Source organism: Hyla sarda, chromosome 2 (genome assembly GCF_029499605.1).
Source record: "Hyla sarda isolate aHylSar1 chromosome 2, aHylSar1.hap1, whole genome shotgun sequence".
Classification (NCBI taxonomy): Eukaryota; Metazoa; Chordata; class Amphibia; order Anura; family Hylidae; genus Hyla; species Hyla sarda.
In genome coordinates, this window is record NC_079190.1 from 407,729,494 (window position 1) to 407,748,774 (window position 19,281).

Consider the following 19,281-nt stretch of genomic DNA (forward strand, 5'->3'; position numbering starts at 1 on the left):
ATATAGTGGCTGAATGGCACAGTCTGGAGTTGGCAGCAGATGAGACCATAAAGTGGCTGAATGGCACAGCCTGGAGTTGGCGGCAACATGAGTAGAATATATAGTGGCTGAATGGCACAGCCTGGAGTTGGATGGAGCATGAGTAGAACATATCATGACTGAATGGCACAGCCTGGAGTTGGCGGCAGATGAGAAGACCATATAGTGCAGTGATGGCGAACCTTTTTGAGCCCGAGTGCCCGAACCATAATGCACGCCAACTTTTTTCCCCTCAAAGTGCCAGCACAGCAATTAAATCAGAATACACATTAGCTTGGCAGTATAGTTCCCCCACATTAGGTGCAGTATAGTTCCCCCACATTAGGTGCAGTATAATTCCCCACATTAGGTGCAGTATAGTCCCCCACATCAGGTGCAGTATAGTTCCCCACATTAGATGCAGCATAGTTCCCCACATTAGGTGCAGTATAGTTCCCCACATTAGGTGCAGTATAGTTCCCCACATTAGGTGCAGTATAGTTCCCCACATTAGGTGCAGTATAGTTCCCCACATTAGGTGCAGTAAACTTCCCCTACATTAGGTGCAGTATAGTTCTCCACATTAGGTGCAGTATAGTTCCCCCACATTAGGTGCAGTATAGTTTTATTATTTTCCCACATTAGGTGCAGTATAGTTCCCCCACATTAGGTGCAGTATAGTTCCCCACATTAGATGCAGCATAGTTCCCCACATTAGGTGCAGTATAGTTCCCCACATTAGGTGCAGTATAGTTCCCCACATTAGGTGCAGTATAGTTCCCCACATTAGGTGCAGTATAGTTCCCCACATTAGGTGCAGTAAACTTCCCCTACATTAGGTGCAGTAAACTTCCCCTACATTAGGTGCAGTATAGTTCTCCACATTAGGTGCAGTATAGTTCCCCCACATTAGGTGCAGTATGAATTTTATTATTTTCTTTAAAACGAAGAGCACACTCCCAAAACCATCACCATGCCGGCAGGCAACTCACATGGTGATCAAGAACGCGCATGCGTTCGAAACGCGTCCATGTGAGTTGCCTGCCGGCATGGTGATGGTGTTTGGAGTGTGCTCTTCGTTTTAAAGAAAATAATAAAATTCAACATTTTAAAGGCACTGCTGGACTACTTCTTTCTTCAATTGCTGACACGTATGAAGCCAGGCCAGGCTTGAAGTCCACGCAGACCGTGGAGGAGGTGAGCTGAAAGAACTTTTTGTTTGCAGTATAGTTCCCCCATATTGGGTGCAGTATAGTTACCCACATTAGGTGCAGTATAGTTCCCCCACATTAGGTGCAGTATAGTTCCCCACATTAGGTGCAGTATAGTTCCCCACATTAGGTGAGGTATAGTTCTCCACATTAGGTGCAGTATAGTTCCCCCACATTAGGTGCAGTATAGTTCCCCACATTAGGTGCAGTATAGTTCCCCCACATTAGGTGCAGTATTGTTCCCCCACATTAGGTGCAGTATAGTTCCCCCACATCAGGTGCAGTATAGTTTCCCCACATTAGGTGCAGTATAGTTCCCCCACATTAGGTGCAGTATAGTTCCCCCACATTAGGTTGGCAGTATAGTTCTCCACATTAGGTGCAGTATAGTTCCCCCACATTAGGTGCAGTATAGTTCCCCCACATTAGGTTGGCAGTATAGTTCTCCACATTAGGTGCAGTACAGTTCCCCCACATTAGGTGCAGTATAGTTCCCCCACATTAGGTGCAGTATAGTTTCCCCACAATAGGTGCAGTATAGTTCCCCCACATTAGGTTGGCAGTATAGTTCTCCACATTAGGGTTGGCAGTATAGTTCCCCCACATTAGGTGCAGTATAGTTCTCCACATTAGGGTTGGCAGTATAGTTCCCCCACATTAGGTTGGCAGTATAGTTATCCACATTAGGGTTGGCAGTATAGTTCCCCCACATTGGGTGCAGTATAGTTCTCCACATTAGGTGCAGTATAGTTCCCCCACATTAGTTTGTCAATATAGTTCCCCACATTAGGGTTGGCAGTATAGTTCCCCCACATTGGGTGTACTATAGTTCCCCACATTAGGTTGGCGGTATAGTTCCCCCACATTAGGTGCAGTAAAGTTCCCCGCACATTAGGGTTGGCAGTATAGTTCCCCCACATTAGGGTTGGCAGTATAATTCCCCCCACAAGGTTGGCAGTATACTTCCTCCCACAAGGTTGACAGTATACTTCCCCCCCCCCCACAAGGTTGGCAGTATAATTCCCCCCCACAAGGTTGGCAGTATAATTCCCCCCCACAAGGTTGGCAGTATAATTCCCCCCACAAAGTTGGCAGTATAATTCCCCCCACAAGGTTGGCAGTATAATTATAATTCCCCCCCACAAGGTTGGCAGTATAATTCCCCCCACAAGGTTGGCAGTATAATTCCCCCCACAAGGTTGGCAGTAAAGTTCCCCCCACATTAGGCAGGCGGTGTTCCCCACATTAGGCAGACAGAGTTCCCCACATTAGGCAGACAGTGTTCCCCCACATTAGGCAGACAGAGTTCCCCCACATTAGACTGGCAGTGTTCCCCCACATTAGGCAGTCAGTGTTCCCCCACATTAGGCAGGCAGTGTTCCCCCACATTAGGCAGTCAGAGTTCCCCCACATTGGGCAGTGTTCCCCCACATTAGGCAAGCAGTGTTCCCCCACATTAGGCAGACAGAGTTCCCCCACATTAGACAGGCAGTGTTCCCCCACATTAGGCGGTCAGTGTTCCCCCACATTAGGCAGGCAGTGTTCCCCCACATTAGGCAGTCAGAGTTCCCCCACATTGGGCAGTGTTCCCCCACATTAGGCAAGCAGTGTTCCCCCACATTAGGCAGTCAGAGTTCCCCCACATTAGGCAGTGATTCCCCACATTAGGCAGGCAGTGTTCCCCCACATTAGGCAGGCAGTGTTCCCCCACATTAGGCAGTCAGAGTTCCCCCACATTAGGCAGTGTTCCCCCACATTAGGCAGTCAGTGTTCCCCCACATTAGGCAGTCAGAGTTCCCCCACATTAGGCAGTGTTACCCCACATTAGGCAGACAGAGTTCCCCCACATTAGACAGGCAGTGTCCCCCCACAGACATACAGCCTCCAGCCATATACAGTGTATGGCTGGAGGCTGTATGTCTGTGTCGGAACACCGAAGATGCCGTCCCCCTGGTCACTTACCATGGGCGTGTCATCCTCGTCCCTGCGTGCTCAACCTCCCGACGGTCCCTTCGTTTTTAAAGCTAACGCGGGACCATAGAGAGGTAACCGGGACATCCTTGTGTCCCGAAATGACCTTTTGGGACACAGGGATGTCCAGAATGTGACGGGGGCCTGTAGCCGCGTGCCCACAGAGGGGGCTCGGCGTGCCACCTGTGGCACGCGTGCCATAGGTTCGCCATCACTGATATAGTGGCTGAATGGCACAGACTGGAGTTGGCGGCAGCATGAATAGAACATGTATTGGCTGAATTTCACAGCCTGGAGTTGGTGGCAGATGAGGAGACCATATAGTGGCTGAATGGCACAGTCTGGAGTTGGCGGCAGCATGATTAGAACATATAGTGGCTGAATGGCACAGCCTGGAGTTGGCGGCAGATGAAGAGACCATATAGTGGCTGGATGGCACAGCGTGGAGGTGGTGGCAGTTGAGGAGACCATATAGCGGCTGAATGGCACAGCCTGGAGTTGGCGGCAGCATGATTCGAACATATAGTGGCTGAATGGCACAGCCTGGAGTTGGTGGCAGATGAGGAGACCATATAGTGGCTGAATGGCACAGCCTAGAGTTGGCGGCAGTATGAGTAAAACATATAGTGGCTGAAGGGCACAGCCTGGAGTTGGCGGCAGCGTGAGTAGAACATATAGTGGCTGAATGGCACCGCCTAGAGTTTGCTGCAGCATTAGTAGAACATATAGTGTCAGAATGGCACAGCCTGGATTTGGCAGAAGCTTAAAGAGACCATATAGTGGCTGAAAGGCACTGCCTGGAGTTGGCGGCAGCATGAGTAGAACACATAGTGGCTGAATGGCACAGCCTGGAGTTGGCAGAAGCATGAGTAGAAAAAATAGTGGCTGAAAGACACAGCCTGGAGTTGGTAGCAGATGAGAAGACCATATAGTGGCTGAATGGCACAGCCTGGAGTTGGCGGAAGCATAGATAGAACATATAGTGGCTGAATGGCACAGCCTGGAGTTGGCAGAAGCATGAGGAGACCATATAGTGGCTGAATGGCACATCCTGGAGTTTGCGGAAGAATGAGGAGACCATAAAGTGGCTGAATGGCACAGCCTGGAGTTGGCAGTACCATGTGTAGAAAATATAGTGGCTGAATGGCACATCCTGAAGTTGGCGGTAGCATGAGTAGAACATATAGTGGCTGAATGGCACAGTATGGAGTTGGCGGCAGTATAAGTAGAACATATAGTGCCTGAATGGCACATCCTGGAGTTGGTGGAAGCATGAGGAGACCATAAAGTGGCTGAATGGCACAGCCTGTAGTTGGCGGCAGATGAAGAGACCATATAGTGCCTGAATGGCACAGCATGGAGTTGGCGGCAGCATGAGTAGAACATATAGTGGCTGAATAGCACAGCCTGGAGTTGGCATCAGCATGAGTAGAACATATAGTGGCTGAATGACACAGCCTGGAAGTGGTGGAAGCATGAGGAGACCATAAGGTGGCAGAATGAGACAACGCGGAGGTTGCAGCTGCAGCATCAGGAGTCCTGAAAGTAACCTTTTGACAGAGTGGTGCGGTGGGTGGCAATTCCAGTATCTTGTGATGAAGGTGGATGAAAAATAGTCTGATGCTGAGGAATGTTTGTAACTGGGGAGCAGCGCCTTAACTCTGTTTTGCACTATCCACATTTGTGAAGTGTTGGTGTGGCACAATGGTTAATCTACTCTCATGCATCAGGCATTGGTGGGTGGACATCCTGGTTGATCCATGCCTGATTCATCTTCACAAAGGTCAGTCTCTCCACATTTTTCATGGACAGACGGGTTCTCCTTGGGGTGACTATGACCCCTGCCGCACTAAATACCCACTCTGATGGCACACTACTGGCTGGACAGCTTTTCAGGGCAAACTCTGCTAGTTGCGGTCACAAATCAAGTTTTGCTGCCAGAAATCCAGCTGATCTTCAAGGTGTGTTGGTATGGGCATGTCAAGGTATGCCCCCACCTGCTGGTTCAGATCCTGCTTCAGGTCTACCTGCTGCTGATGAGTTGCTTCACTATGCAGGTGAAGAATAGTGATGAGCTGCATTGCCCATATTTTAATTTGCAATATTTTGCGATGTTGTTGATAACCTCTGACAAGTGTATTTGCATCCTTTTAGTTGGCTCACAAGTGAAAAGAAGGAATATGCGAATATTCACATATGCGAATATGCGCATATGCGAATATTCACATATGTCAATATGTGCATATGCGAATATGCGCATATGTGGAAAAAAGTGATGCGCATATGTGGAAAAAAGTGAATATTTGTAATTTCAAATATATAGTGAATATATTCGCAATATTCTTGAATTTGCAATTTTGCAATATTCGCGATAAAAATTTGAAATGCAAATATTCGCGCCCAACACTAGTGAAGAAAGGTACTCATAAGTGACTGTAGACTCAGGCTGATGCTGATGGAGCTGGTACTGCTCCTGTCACCCCACCCTTCCCCAGCAGCCATGACAGTGGAAGATGAGTGCAGAGTGCCCCCCGAGTCAGACCTACGAGAGAATGGACAATGATGCCGATAGGCATCGGCCAACTGGCTACATAGGATATCTATCTAGTAGGTCACTTTGTCCTCCCTCTCAGTGGGTATAAAAAAGGTCCCCCTTTTGTGCCGGTAGCGAGGGTCCAATAAGGTGGAGAGCCAGAAGTCATCCCGCTGCCGAATGGTGACAATTCGGCGGTCACTACGCAAGCAAGTGAGCATGCATCGTGCCATTTGTTCAAGTGACTCAGAGGAACTAACTGCCTCATTCTCCACTGCATACTGCCACAGCTTGACTGAGTCCTCTGTCTCTCCTTCATCATAACCCTCTGGCTCCTCTGGCTGCTCCTGATCCTCCTCTTCTGTCAGGACTAGAAAAACTGCCCATTTAGCGAAACCTAAACTGCGCTCCTCTGTGTCCCTCTCCCTCCTCCTTCAGTTCAGCCCCCACAGGTCTCATGTGGCCATGAGATGTAGGCGCCACATCTCCAGTGCTCTTACCAGCCATTGGGACTCTCCACCTCGGCTCGGCACAAGCCATCAGTTCTCTGAAAGGTGCAGAGTCCACCACTTGAAAAGGGAGGGAGTGCAGCACCAGCAAGTTGGACAGGAGCACATTCAGCTTCTGCGCCGTTGGTGCATACTGTTGTCTCATGGAAATGGATTTGCCGATGGAATGCTGGCAGAATGTCTTACTAAAAGTAGATGGAGCAGGAGCATCTGGAGCGACAGAAGAAGGGTATGACACACAGCTTCCTACGGCTGAGGTGGGGGAGCCTTGTCTGGCTGAAAAAGGGAGCCGCGTGGCACTGGGTGATGAAGCAGGCAGAACCACTACCACCAGAGCCACGGTTCTACCAGGCCACTTTATGGTGGCGCAGCATATGTTGATACAGGGCTGTGGTGCCAACATTGGGACCCTGGCCATGCTTCACCTTCAGCCAACATATCCTGCATGTTGCTACGTTAATCTCCTCTGGATGCTTGATGAAAAACTGCCACACCGCCGAGTAGCTGATTTTAATACTAACTGACTGCTACTGCCACTGTCTTCAGGAACCCCTGTTCCACTACCTCCCATGAAGGTAGGCTGCCGTGAAGCAGGTGGTCTCCCCCATGCACTTTTGTCTCCAGAATTTCCACTTCTGCCATCATGCTGACTGCTACCCATGCTACCACCTTGCTGGCTCAGCTGCTGCCTCACGGGAAAACCTCTTCTCCTGATGATGATGAAGCCCCTTCTGCACCCGACTCCCAATTGGGATCGGCTTCATCATCAACAAGTGTCTGCATGTCACTGATGTCCTCCTCAGGTTCCTCAACAGTGTCTGCTTCAGGACCCTGAACGCTGGCAACACCACCTCCCACGTCAGTATCATCATCACTACTTGCCCGTCTAGCGGAGGAAGTGGCGGATGTCTCCTCCACTTCTTGGATAGGCAGTAGCTGCTGACTGTCCTCTATTAGATCGTTCTCAGTGAATAGTGGAGCTGAACCCACAGCATAAGATACTTCTTTAGGGGAGTGAACAGCATAGGATAGAGGCAATGGGAGGACAGGAACTGCTCCAGGGCCATGCCAACAAAGGATTGTGTCTGAGGAACCAACCGACTGATGACTTGGGGTATCAGATGTCACTTGTGATGAAGTCGATGACCGTGTTAACCAATTGATGACGGCAGATGGGTTGCTCCTCGAGACACGACTGCTAGCTTATATCGGGAGATCAGGCCTCTCGCTGCGACTCCTGCTGCCACTCGCCCCTAGTCTGCTTCGACCTCTGCCTGCGCCTGATGAATTTAGGCCTCTACCACTCCTCTGTGCATCTCCTGGCACTTCTCTGCCTGACATACTTAGTGCATATATGAGGGGAGTTCAATATGCTTCACTACGCTTAAAACAGTATTTGTCTAGAACAGCAGTAGGTGTGTACTATTGTCTGTCCTTTCACAGTATATAGGCCCTTGACAGATTAACAGGTACAAAATAGTACACTACTTAGATGTAGGTATGTGGTATGCACTTACAGTATGATGGCAGAAAAATGCGCTACAATACGCTTAAAAAAGTATTGGAGAAAAACACCAGCTGGTGATTACTTTTGCCTGGACTTTCACAGTATCTAGGCCCTTGACAGATTAGCAGGTACAAAATAGTACACTACTTAGATGTAGGTATGTGGTATGCACTTACAGTATGAGGGCAGAAAAATGCTCTACAGTACGCTTAAAAAAGGATTGGAGAAAAACACCAGCCGGTGATTACTTTTGCCTGGACTTTCACAGTATATAGGCCCTTGACAAATTAACAGGTACAAAATAGTACACTACTTAGATGTAGGTATGTGGAATACACTTACAGTATGAGGGCAGAAAAATGCGCTACAGTACGCTTAAAAAAGTATTGGAGTTAAACACCAGCCAGTGTTTACTTTTGCCTGGCCTTTCACAGTATCTAGGCCAGGGGTATGCAACCTTTTGGTAGTTCTGTGCCCAAATTTTTTTCGAAGTCGCTTGGTGTGCCGGCAATATGAGTGTGGCTTGTTGTGGGTGTGGCTTTCTGTGTGTGGCAATATGAGTGTGGCTTGTTGTGGGTATGGTTTTCTGTGTGTGGCGTTTGTGGGGTGTGGCTTGTCCTAGGATGTTTTTTTTTTCCAGAATTGTCCCTATATATTTTTCTCGCTGTAAGGACCTTACAGTGAGAACTACCATTTTAACTCAGACCTGTATAATACAGACCCTAGAATCAGTCCCCACTATAATACAGACCCAAGAATCACCACCCACCGTAATACAGACTGCAGAATCAGTCCTCACTATAATACAGACCTCAGAATCAGTCCCCGCCATAACAGAGACCCCAGAATCATCACCCACCATATTACAGACCACAGAATCCCCACCAACCATAATACAGACCCCAGAATCAGACCCCTCCATAATAAAAACCCCAGAATCAGACCCCTCCATAATACAGAACCCAGAATCACCACCCACCATAATACAGACCACAGAACCAGTCTTCACTATTATACAGACCCAAGAATCAAGAATCACCACCACCATAATACAGACCCCAGAATCACCACCCACCATAATACAGACCCCAGAATGAGACTCCGCCATAATACAGACCCCAGAATCAGACCCCTTCATAATACAGACCTCAGAATCACCACCTACCATAATACAGACCTCAGAATCAGATTCCACCACAATAGAGACCCCAGAATGAGACCCCACCATTATAAAGACCCAAGAATTACACCCCACTATAATATAGACCGCAGAATCAGACTCCACCATAATACAGACCCCAGAATCAGACTCCACCATAATACAGACCCCGGAATCACCACCCACCATAATACAGACCCCAGAATCACCACCCACCATAATACATACCCTAGAATAACCACACGCCATAATACATACCCCAGAATCAGACCCCAATATAATACAGATTCCAGAATCACCACCCATCATAAAACAGACCCCAGAATAATCACCCACCATAATACAGACCCCAGAATCAGTCCCCACCATAATACAAACCCCAGAATCAGACCTCACCATAATATAGACCCCAGATTCAGATCCCACCATAATACAGACCCCAGAATCACCACCCACCATAATACAGACACCAGAATCAGACCCCACCATAATACAGATCCCAGAATCACCACCCACCATAATACAGACCCCAGAATCAGTCCCCACCATAATACAAACCCCAGAATCAGTCCCCTCCACAATACAAGCCCCAGAATCAGACCCCACCATAATACAGAACCCAGAGTCAGACTCCACTATAATACAGACCCCAGAATCAGACCCCTACATAATACAAACCTCAGAATCAAACCCCACCATAATACAGACCCCCCCTTACATAATTCAGACTCCAGCCATGTTGCGCAATAATATACATACAGTCACAATAACTGACTCACAATTCACATCTTTTACATTCAGTATCATCCTCTTTCCTTGTGTTCTCCTTCTGTGCAGAATTCGGTGAAGTTTATTCCATTCCAAACAGTGTTGCAGAGCAAGCTACGTTTCAGTGACCTGTCTTTGCCTTTGTCAAGCATGAAAGAGACGAGAAAACTTAACCTGTTCCGTAACACTGTTTGAAATGGAATAAACTGCACTGAATTCTGCACCTTATACTTTAGCGAGCTACAATTTTCCTTGGATGTAGGTAGATAGGTAGCCAAGAAGGTAGATAAGTAGCTATGCAGGTAGATAAGTAGATATGTAGGTAAGTTCATAGGTAGGTAGCAAGGTAGGTAATTTGGTAGCTATGTATGTATGAAGGAAGGTACCTGGGTAGATAGGTAGGTAGCAAGTAGGTAGCTAGGTAATTAGGTTACTATGTAGGTAGGTAGCTATGTTGGTAGGTAGCCAGGAAATTAATAAAATAGGTAGCCAGGTAGAGAATTAGCCAGGCAGGTAAATGTTTAGGTAGCCAGGTAGGGAAGTAACCATTGCTCCTCCAAATCCAAATCATCACCCCCCTCCCTGTCACCGGCATCTCACTAATAAAGCCCGTCCACTTCCAGGATTTCCCCGAGCCGTCCCTCCGTGACGCAGGGAGGGGGCAGAGCCTAGTGAAGTGATGAGTATCTACACACATACATATCATGAGATGCTAGATGACTGTGGCCAGGGGACGGGTACTTTAAAGTGTCAGAAGTAGATATTTGAATACAGGTACTAATAGCACAGGTAATTAATGCCCGTAGTAGAAGAAAACAAATCCATTTGCCACTTTTCTATTTAACCGTCACCACACTCAAAGCGCAGCATGTGTACGGAAGTATAGAAGAACCAAATTAATATCAATAATCTAGATGTATGCCTCAATAGGACACACCGGCACAATGACCATAGATAAATAAATAAAAGTTATTGTTCATACACTTATGAGTGGAATTATGATTAGCAGATAAATGAATCTGTGGTAACCCGGAATAATGTACTCATCCGCGCAAGGAAAGGAGGGACTATATGACTATATCAAGGATTATAACAGAGACAAGCGTAACAAGGATGGATGGAGAAATTCTGATATTGGGAGGATTAGATATGGTACCCTACCGGGGTGGTGGAAAGTTATAGAAGGGACCTCGGATGCTAAACAAGTCCTAAATTCCCTACACTTCCACCCTAGTCCCTACATGGCAGGGACGCCCTTAGAAAGGTGGTACTGTAAACTGGAACCTCCTGAAGGACACTGATAATCCGTGTCTATGAGGGTATGCTGTCTCATGGGCTGACTACAGCCCCCCCTGTCTATGGGAATGCCCTCATTCCGACTCCCCCCAAGAATGAGTCCCCCCTCAATCCGACTCCCAGTTCTATAAAAGGGACAAAGGTAAGTTTTTCCTTTAGTCCCATTGGGGCCATAGTTTGCAGTTCAAAAATCCATCTACTTTCTTTTTGTAAGAGAGATTTATCAAAATCACCCCCTCGTGGAGACTTTATCACTTTTTCAATACCCTTAAACTGTTTCTGGGTGGAGTCTCCGGAGTGTGAAAGATTTGAGGTCCTGTCCCTTCCTCTGGGTACCAAAAGTTGCTCTCTTTTCTGTTTCCTAGCAAACTTATAAGCTGTTCTCAGTGTATAATCTGGGTACCCTCTGTTCATAAACTGAGCTCTTAGGTCCTTAGACTTAATCAAAGTCTCTTCCATCATTCACATCCTCACTCCCTTTTTCTCCATTCTTTCATTTGCATTCATTCTGTGCTCTTTCTTCGCTTCTTCCTCCTTTCTAGCTGCTTCCATCCTTCCTTCTTCCTTGCCTTCCCCACTTTCTTCTTATTTTCTTTATTCTTTCCTCCCTCCTTCCTTTATGTTTTATTCCCATTCTTCCTCCATCCTTCACTTCTTTCCTTTCCTCCCTGCCCATCTCCCTTCTTTCATACCTTCCTTGACGTCACTCTTGTGCCCCTTTCTTCTAACATTTGTCCAGGTATTTAGTTCTATAAACCAAGAACATTGTCTATTATAGTCACATGGCCTCCTATAAACACTTCACATATTTATCTTCTGGGGTGTTTATATGTTCGGGCATCCATCCTGCACAAGCTGGCTGCGTTCTTCTCCCGCTACAGTGCAGGCGCCGATGAGTGATGTCATCGGAGCCTGCGCTGCGAGGGGGCAGAGTTCACAGGTCTCCTCTCAGTGAAGCCGCAGGTCCTGCGGCTCAGACTGAGAGGAGGCTTTGGCTGTGTGTGCACACAGCTTAAAGCAGCGCTCGTTCGCCTGGGGATCCAGTACAGGTGTCCCGGATCCCCATTAACAAGCGGAGTGAACACTTCTCCGCCTGGGACCCCTCATGCCACTCAAAAGCACCCTGCGTGTCAAGAGTGGCACGCGTGCCAGGGGTTACCAACCCCTGATCTAGGCCCTTGACAGATTAACAGATAAAAAATAGTACACTACTTAGATGTAGGTATGTGGTATGCACTTATGAGGGCAGAAAAATGTGCTACAGTACGCTTAAAAAACCTATTTGTGCACAACACCCGCAGTAAACTGTGCACAACACCCGTAGTGCTGCAGCGCACAGTAGCTGTGTACTACACCCAAAATTACACTCTCTCAAAGACTGTTAGTCTACAGACAAATATAACCAGCAGACCATTTGTTGTGGAACAAAGACACAGAGTTGTTAAAAAAACGTATTCCTCCCTCCTCTGTTAAGTTTTCTCCAGCTAAGCCAGCTTGTTCAAATATATGAGGCAACACACGTCTCTCTGTCCCGCTCTGTAATATAATGTTGTAGAAAGTAACTGGGAGGTTAATCGCTGCAGTAAAAAAACATTTCTGTGAAAAACGCACTGCTCTATGTCCACCAGAACGCTGACGTGACTAGGAGATGAAACGCTGCTGGAAAAAGCTTTTCTGTGAAACACACAGCACTGCCTGTCCCTATCTATCTCTCTGCAGTGGAAGGCTGAAGTGACTGGCCACAATATGGCTGCCGATTATATAGGGCTGTGACATCACAGGGGTGACTGGCTACTGATATGCTGCATTCTGCATGTGATTCAGGGTCATCCCGCTTACCCTTGAAAGAGTTAACGCTGCTGCTGAGCAGTTCTCGGTTAAGGCTTTGTGCGCTATCCTGTAAATACAGCTGTCTATAGATGACTGTATATACAGGATACAGTAGGCAGACATCAACAATTGGAGGCTCCCTGTTAAGGAACACCCCAGGGGAGAGCACCAAAAATTTACCAACCTTTTTTTTGTTTTTTTTTCTTCTCATTTTAGATGAGAATGCGGAGGACTGCGACGATGAACAGCGTTTTCTTAAATGTCAAAAAAAAAGGTTAACGAGGGCTGTGGGGGAGTGTTTTTTTTTTTTTGTTTTTAAACAACATTTTTTTTTCAATGTGTTGTTTTTTTATAAGTGAATTTTCAGGCTTAGCAGTGGAAGCCGTCTTGTAGACAGAATCCATTACTTAGCCGGGGCTTAACGTTAGCCCCAAAATCAGTTAGTGCTATCCCCCAATTATTACCCCGGTACCCACAGGGGATCCAGGAAGAGCCAGAAAACAACAGCCCCGGAGCCTCAAAAATGGCGCTCCTGGGCCTAGGCAGTAACAGGCTGGCATTATTTAAGCTAGGGTGGGCCAGTAACAATGGTCCTCGCCCACCCTGGTAACATCAGGCTGTTGCTGCTTGGTCGGTATCTGGCTGATACTGAAAAAATGGGGGAACCACACACGTTTTTTTATTTATTTATTTTTAAAAATGCATTGGGTTCCCCCTATTTTCAGTATCAGCCAGATACCAACCAAGCAGTACCAGCCTGACGTTACCAGCATGGGCGAGGACTATTGTTACCGGCCCTCCCCAGCCTAAATAACACCAGCCTGTTACCACCTAGGCCCAGGAGCACCATTCTTGACACTCGGGGCCTGTTGGTACCGGCTCTTCCCGGCACCCCGGTGGCGGTGGGTACCAGGGCAATAATTGGAGGTTAGTGCTAGCTGATTTTAGGGCTAATGCTAAGCCCCGGCTTAGTAATGGATTCTGTCTATTAGACAGCTTCCATTACTAAGCCTGAAAATTCAATTATAAAAAACACAACACGTTGAAAAAAATGTTTTGTTTAAGAAAACACTCCCCCACAGCCCTCGTTAACCATTTTATTGAAATGAAAAAAAGGTGGTCATCGTCACAGTCCATCCAATCTGACGTAGTCCTTCGCATTCATGTATCAGAAATGAGAAGAAAAGAAAAACAAGAAATATGGGTTAGCACATTTTTTGCGCTCTCCCCTGGGTAGAGCGGACATAATGCAGCATGTTCCTAAACAGGGAGCCTCCAATTGTTGCTGAACTGCAACTCCCATCATGGGGGCCGTAATTAAGCAGCAGCTGGAGTCTCCCTGTTTGGGAACACACAGCCAGAAAGGCTCCGTTCCCATTATGCAAAACGCATAATGAGAACAGAGTCAGGCCTAGACTGTGTAGCTCTGCCCCCTAATGACATCATCACTAGGGGCGGAGCAGTAAAGGTCACAGGGGTCTCAAGAGTGAGACCCCCTTTCGATCTGTCCCTCTGCCCTTGGACTACTACCCCCATCATGGGACATTGTCTGTCCCATGATGGGAGTAGTTGTAAAACCACAGCACTTGCACATTCCCTGGCTGCGGGACTTTTTGGACTACTACTCCCATCATGGATACACTCTGTCAATGATGGGAGGTATAGTCCAGGGGCTAAGGAGCAGATTGCAATAGGTCATTCTCCTGAGACACGCTGCGATCTGCATTTATTAAGTTAACAAGCCAGCAGCACATGCGGCTACACTGCGTTCCCCACCGGCTCCAGGCGGGGAATACTGAATACACTGTCATAATTCATAATCCCCACCGCCGAGATACCGGAGCTCTGATTGGTGAATAGCTATTCACCAATCACAGCTCCCGTCTCCCAGCGGCGGGGACTATGAATTAAGAGAGTGTATACAGTATTCCCCACCTGGAGCCGGTGGGGAGCGCAGTGTAGCCGCATGTGCCGCCGGCTTGTTAATAAATGCGGTTCGCAGCGGGTCTCTGGAGAATGACCTGCTGCGAGCTGCACCCCAGCCCCTAGACTATAACTTCTATCATGGACGGAGTCTGTCCATGATGGGAGTAGTAGTCCTAAAAGTCCCGCAGCCATGGGATTTGCAAGTGCCATCCCTCAGCGCTGCGGTACTACAACTAGTCCCATCAAAAGACAGACTGTCCATGATGGGAGTTATAGTACAGGGGTTGAGGGGCAGATCGCAGCAGGTCATTCTCCAGAGACCCACTGCCATCCGCATTTATTAACTGTACAAGCCGGTGGCATATGTGGCTCCACTGCGCTCCCCGCTGGCTCCTGTATACAGCTCTCGTAATTCATAATTCCAGCTGCCGGGAGACAGAAGCTCTGATTGGTGAATAGCTTTTCACCAATCAGAGCTCCTGTCTCCCGGTGGCGGGGATTATGAATTGTGAAAGTGTATACAGGATTCCACGCCGGGAGCCGGCAGGCAGCGCAGTGTAGCCGCATGTGCCACTGGCTTTTACAGTTAATAAATGCGGATCGGAGCGGGTCTCTGGAGAATGACCCGGTGTGATCTGCCCCTCAGCCCCTGGACTATAACTCCAATCATAGGCAGAGTCTGTCCATGATGGGAGTAGTAGTAATAACTGTCCCAAAATAGTCCCGCAGCCGGGGGGATATGCAAGTGAAATCTCTCAGCGCTGTGGTACTACAACTACTCCCATCATGGGACAGACTGTGTCCCATGATGGGAGTAGTTGTAGTTTAGCATTATTGAGGGATGGCTCCTGCATCCCCTGGCTGTCTCGGTAGAACACTTTCCTACATGTTCTTTTTGATGGGGTATTTTTGCATTAAATAAATGTATTTGTGCAAAAAAATTGCATCTAAACAAAAACAATGCACATGATAAATTAGTATTCACTGTAAAATGCATTCCACAATACCCAAAAAAATAGAGTACTTGCTTTTTGCTCTATCAAAAAAGATGCACAAAAAAATGCAATGAAAGTCCCTGCGCAAATTTTTGCACAAGAAAAACACAAGAAAAAGGAATGAACTCAATGATAAATCTCTCCTACTGTTTCTGTTTTTCCCTCTGCTGATTCATTAGGTTACAGATTTAACTAACTTGCCTACATTAATTTCTTTCTTGTTCACACACGCTCACTTTACCCTAAGCAATGTGGGCTTTGATGGTATCTATTTCATAATACCACAATCGGTGTAAATAAATAATGTTGTATGTTAAAATAGTGAGAAATTGTTATTCTTTCTGTATTTACAAAGTTATATGCTTTTTTCTCTCACATGAGATTTATTTTTTATCTGCATTGCTACTTTACTTAGTGCATTTCATACATTTACTAAAATGAATGAAACAGAAATTTTAAAACAAATATACTATATGGCATTGTTGTTAACGCAGTTCCCTAGTATGTATGCTTAAAAAAGACATATGAATAAGATCTGATAAAAAAAATCATATCCAGCAGATTACAATGGAATCTTTGTTGCTGATATTGGTGACTAGTAATGGTTGGTAGCATAAATACTTATCACACTTCTTTCATTTCTATATGGGCTATTACACAAAATGCAAACAAGCAATGCTGTTTCGATGACACGAGTGCCAACTATTACCTTTATATATCTAATCTTAAAATGGTAAAATAACCTTTTGTGAATTAAACATACTGTTCTTTTCCCTAACTAGTGGAACAGTCTATGATTTATGAAATTGTTAAATGCTTCTTTTGATAAATTAACACATTGTTTAATTTTAAGATATTTATTTATTTTTTGGTCATTTATTTGTGTTTTGAAATTAACAATGTCTTTACTCTATTAAAGGTGACTTCTTTGATGACCCTATTCCGGAGGCAGACCTATTTATTTTGTCCAGGATTATTCATGACTGGGCAGACGAAAAATGCATTGGACTGCTGAGAAAGATTTACCAGTCTTGTAGATCTGGTGAGTTTATAATCTGTAGGGATATTACACATTGTGTGATAGTTATAAAAAAAATAGTTATAAAAAAAAAATCCATGGATTTGTGCAGAATGTGGGTATACAGCATTTAAAACTCTAGCCAAAGGATCTATCTATTCACATGACCCCACAGCCTTTAGCATCTCCAGGTTGGGAGGCATCACCTGGGAGTCTAGGCTTGTTTTAAAGAGCTCCCCCTGGTGGTTTTTACTTAACTCAATTAGCTCTAGACCATGGAGTAATGGGACTGGGAGCCACCTCTCCTTGCAATACATGTTGAATTCCACTGCAATTAAACTGCTTTCTCAGAAAGCACAATGCCACAATATACACTCATTGACAAAACAAAAAATGCACTAAGAAGTAGTTGCTGAAATCACATGATACTGGGTGTGATTGTAATGATGATTTATGTAAATGAGTAAATATTAGGACGAAAGGATACATTTATTGAGGAAAAGTTTCAATTGAAAGAAAGCTCTAGAACCCTCTAGAGTCACTTCTACCCTGGAAACAATATGGCTGGTCATGGAGGCATACAGATTCCATGACCAACAGGCATACAAGCATACTGCAGAACATTTGACCACGGATGTTTCAGTTTGGCCTGTAGATCCTGCACAATCATAGGTTGCTGGCTCACTATAAATGCTTAAAGGGGTACTTCGATACTCTAGCATTCTGAACATTTTGTTCAGAGCGCTTGAAATCTGAGGCCGTGATCGTGATGTCACGGCCACGCCCCCTCCATTCATGTCTATGGGAGGGGGCATGTCATTAGACACGCCCCCTCCCATAGACATGCATGGAGGGCGTGTGGCCGTGATGTCACGTTCACGGCCTCAGACTACAAGCGCTCTGAACAAAATGTTTAAAACGCTGGAGCATCAGAGTACCCCTTTAAATGACAATAAATCTCGAATCCTGGCAAACCAGAGAAATGTTACAGTCTAGCGGACACATTCCAGTGTAATCCTTGCTGTGTGTGAGTGAGCATTATCCTGCTGTGATGATGTTCTGACAAGAGAAGCAACATGTGGCATGAGCTGTTAGCGTCCCTCATATTACTACTAGGGCAATGGCTTCCCGGATCATCACACCAGCAGCTGGGGCAGTATGTCGCACTGCTGCAAAGGCAGGACCAAAGCACTCACAATGAGGCATCCAACTCAAACCCAACTGTTGTCAGACCTCAAGCTGAGCCTGGATTAGTTGCTAAAGATTATATAGTTCCGGTCTGTAGCTATTTAGATTTCTCCTTTATGACACCACTGCAAACAAATGGTGGCTACCACTGTTTCTCCTAAGTGCCGGAAAATGGCCCAGACAGAGACAAAGTTGTGTAATGAAGATGCCTGTTTGCTGTGTGTGTGTGCCCTCATGTAACCACTGTTCCCAGCACCTCCTAACGGCTTTATCAGAACAGCCTAGATGGTGGGTAATTCGTATGACCCCTCCCAAAGTCTGTTAATTGGGCAATTTGAGTGTGTTGTAGAGGCATATCTAGCATTCATCGATCTCTTAAAAAGGTACACAACCCCAAAGTAGCCTCTGAAAGTATTTTTGTAAGGCAGCAGGGGAAGCACTTTTATGCCCTCTTGTGGCAACAACCAGTGTCTATTCAGGTCACACCTGCAATCATTTATCTATCTGAACTGAGTTTTGTAGCATTTCTTTCTGGGTGCATTTTTTTTTTTTACCAATATGTTTATATACTGCAATCATACACAAGTAACGCTACTGAGGTCGCTGTCTTTGGTTTGAGTTTTATTGTAATTTGGCCTTTAATTTTTTTTTTTTTAACTGTACTGTAGCATCACCTTCAGTTGTTGGGTATACAAACATACATTTATAGTGTGGCATGATACATTGAAACCAACATTAAAATTACAAATGTGAAATGTAAATATTTCTAATGACTGACACTGTGTTTCTCTTGGTAAGGAGGTGGAGTGCTGATTGTTGAAGTCCTTTTAAATGAAGACAGAAGTGGTCCAGTCATTTCCCAGATGTTCTCACTGAACCTTTTGGTCATGGCAGAAGGCAAGGAACGGACGCCATCTGAATATACAAAGCTCCTTACAGACTCTGGCTTCAGGGACATTGAAGTCAAAGCAACTGGAAATATATATAATGCAATATTGGGAAGGAAGTAGGGCTAAATGTATATATATTTTTTAAAGCAGTCATCAAGGTTTTAGTTTTTTTTTAAGGGACCCAAATTCATTAAAATAACATAGCAGCAGGTACTCACTTCTCTGATCACCAATCAAGTCTTCATGTTTGACTAAATGTCACGTGACCGCTGCTTCCAATCAGTGACCTCAACAGTAATATTCTGTACTCCGGCATCACTGCTCAGTGATGGGAGCCATAGCATGTGACCTCTGAAGCTGTTGACTGGCTGAGATAGTCACGTGATGTCTGCTCCAAAACAAAGACTAGGGTGACGACCAGAGATGTTATTAACTGCTGCTTTGTTATTTTAATGCATTTTG

The 19,281-nt window shown here is 45.9% G+C and overlaps 1 protein-coding gene across 1 annotated transcript in view; it reads left to right on the plus strand.

Moving 5' to 3' along the window:
- Positions 1 to 18,991, plus strand: part of LOC130356830 (acetylserotonin O-methyltransferase-like) — a 105,825-nt gene extending 86,834 nt beyond the window's left edge. Inside the window, exons 7-8 of the mRNA XM_056558824.1 lie at positions 16,643 to 16,765; positions 18,728 to 18,991. Of these exons, the coding sequence (XP_056414799.1) occupies positions 16,643 to 16,765; positions 18,728 to 18,939 (335 nt within the window). The 3' untranslated portion in view covers positions 18,940 to 18,991. The remainder of the gene's footprint in view (positions 1 to 16,642; positions 16,766 to 18,727) is intronic.
- Positions 18,992 to 19,281: the final 290 nt, after the last annotated feature.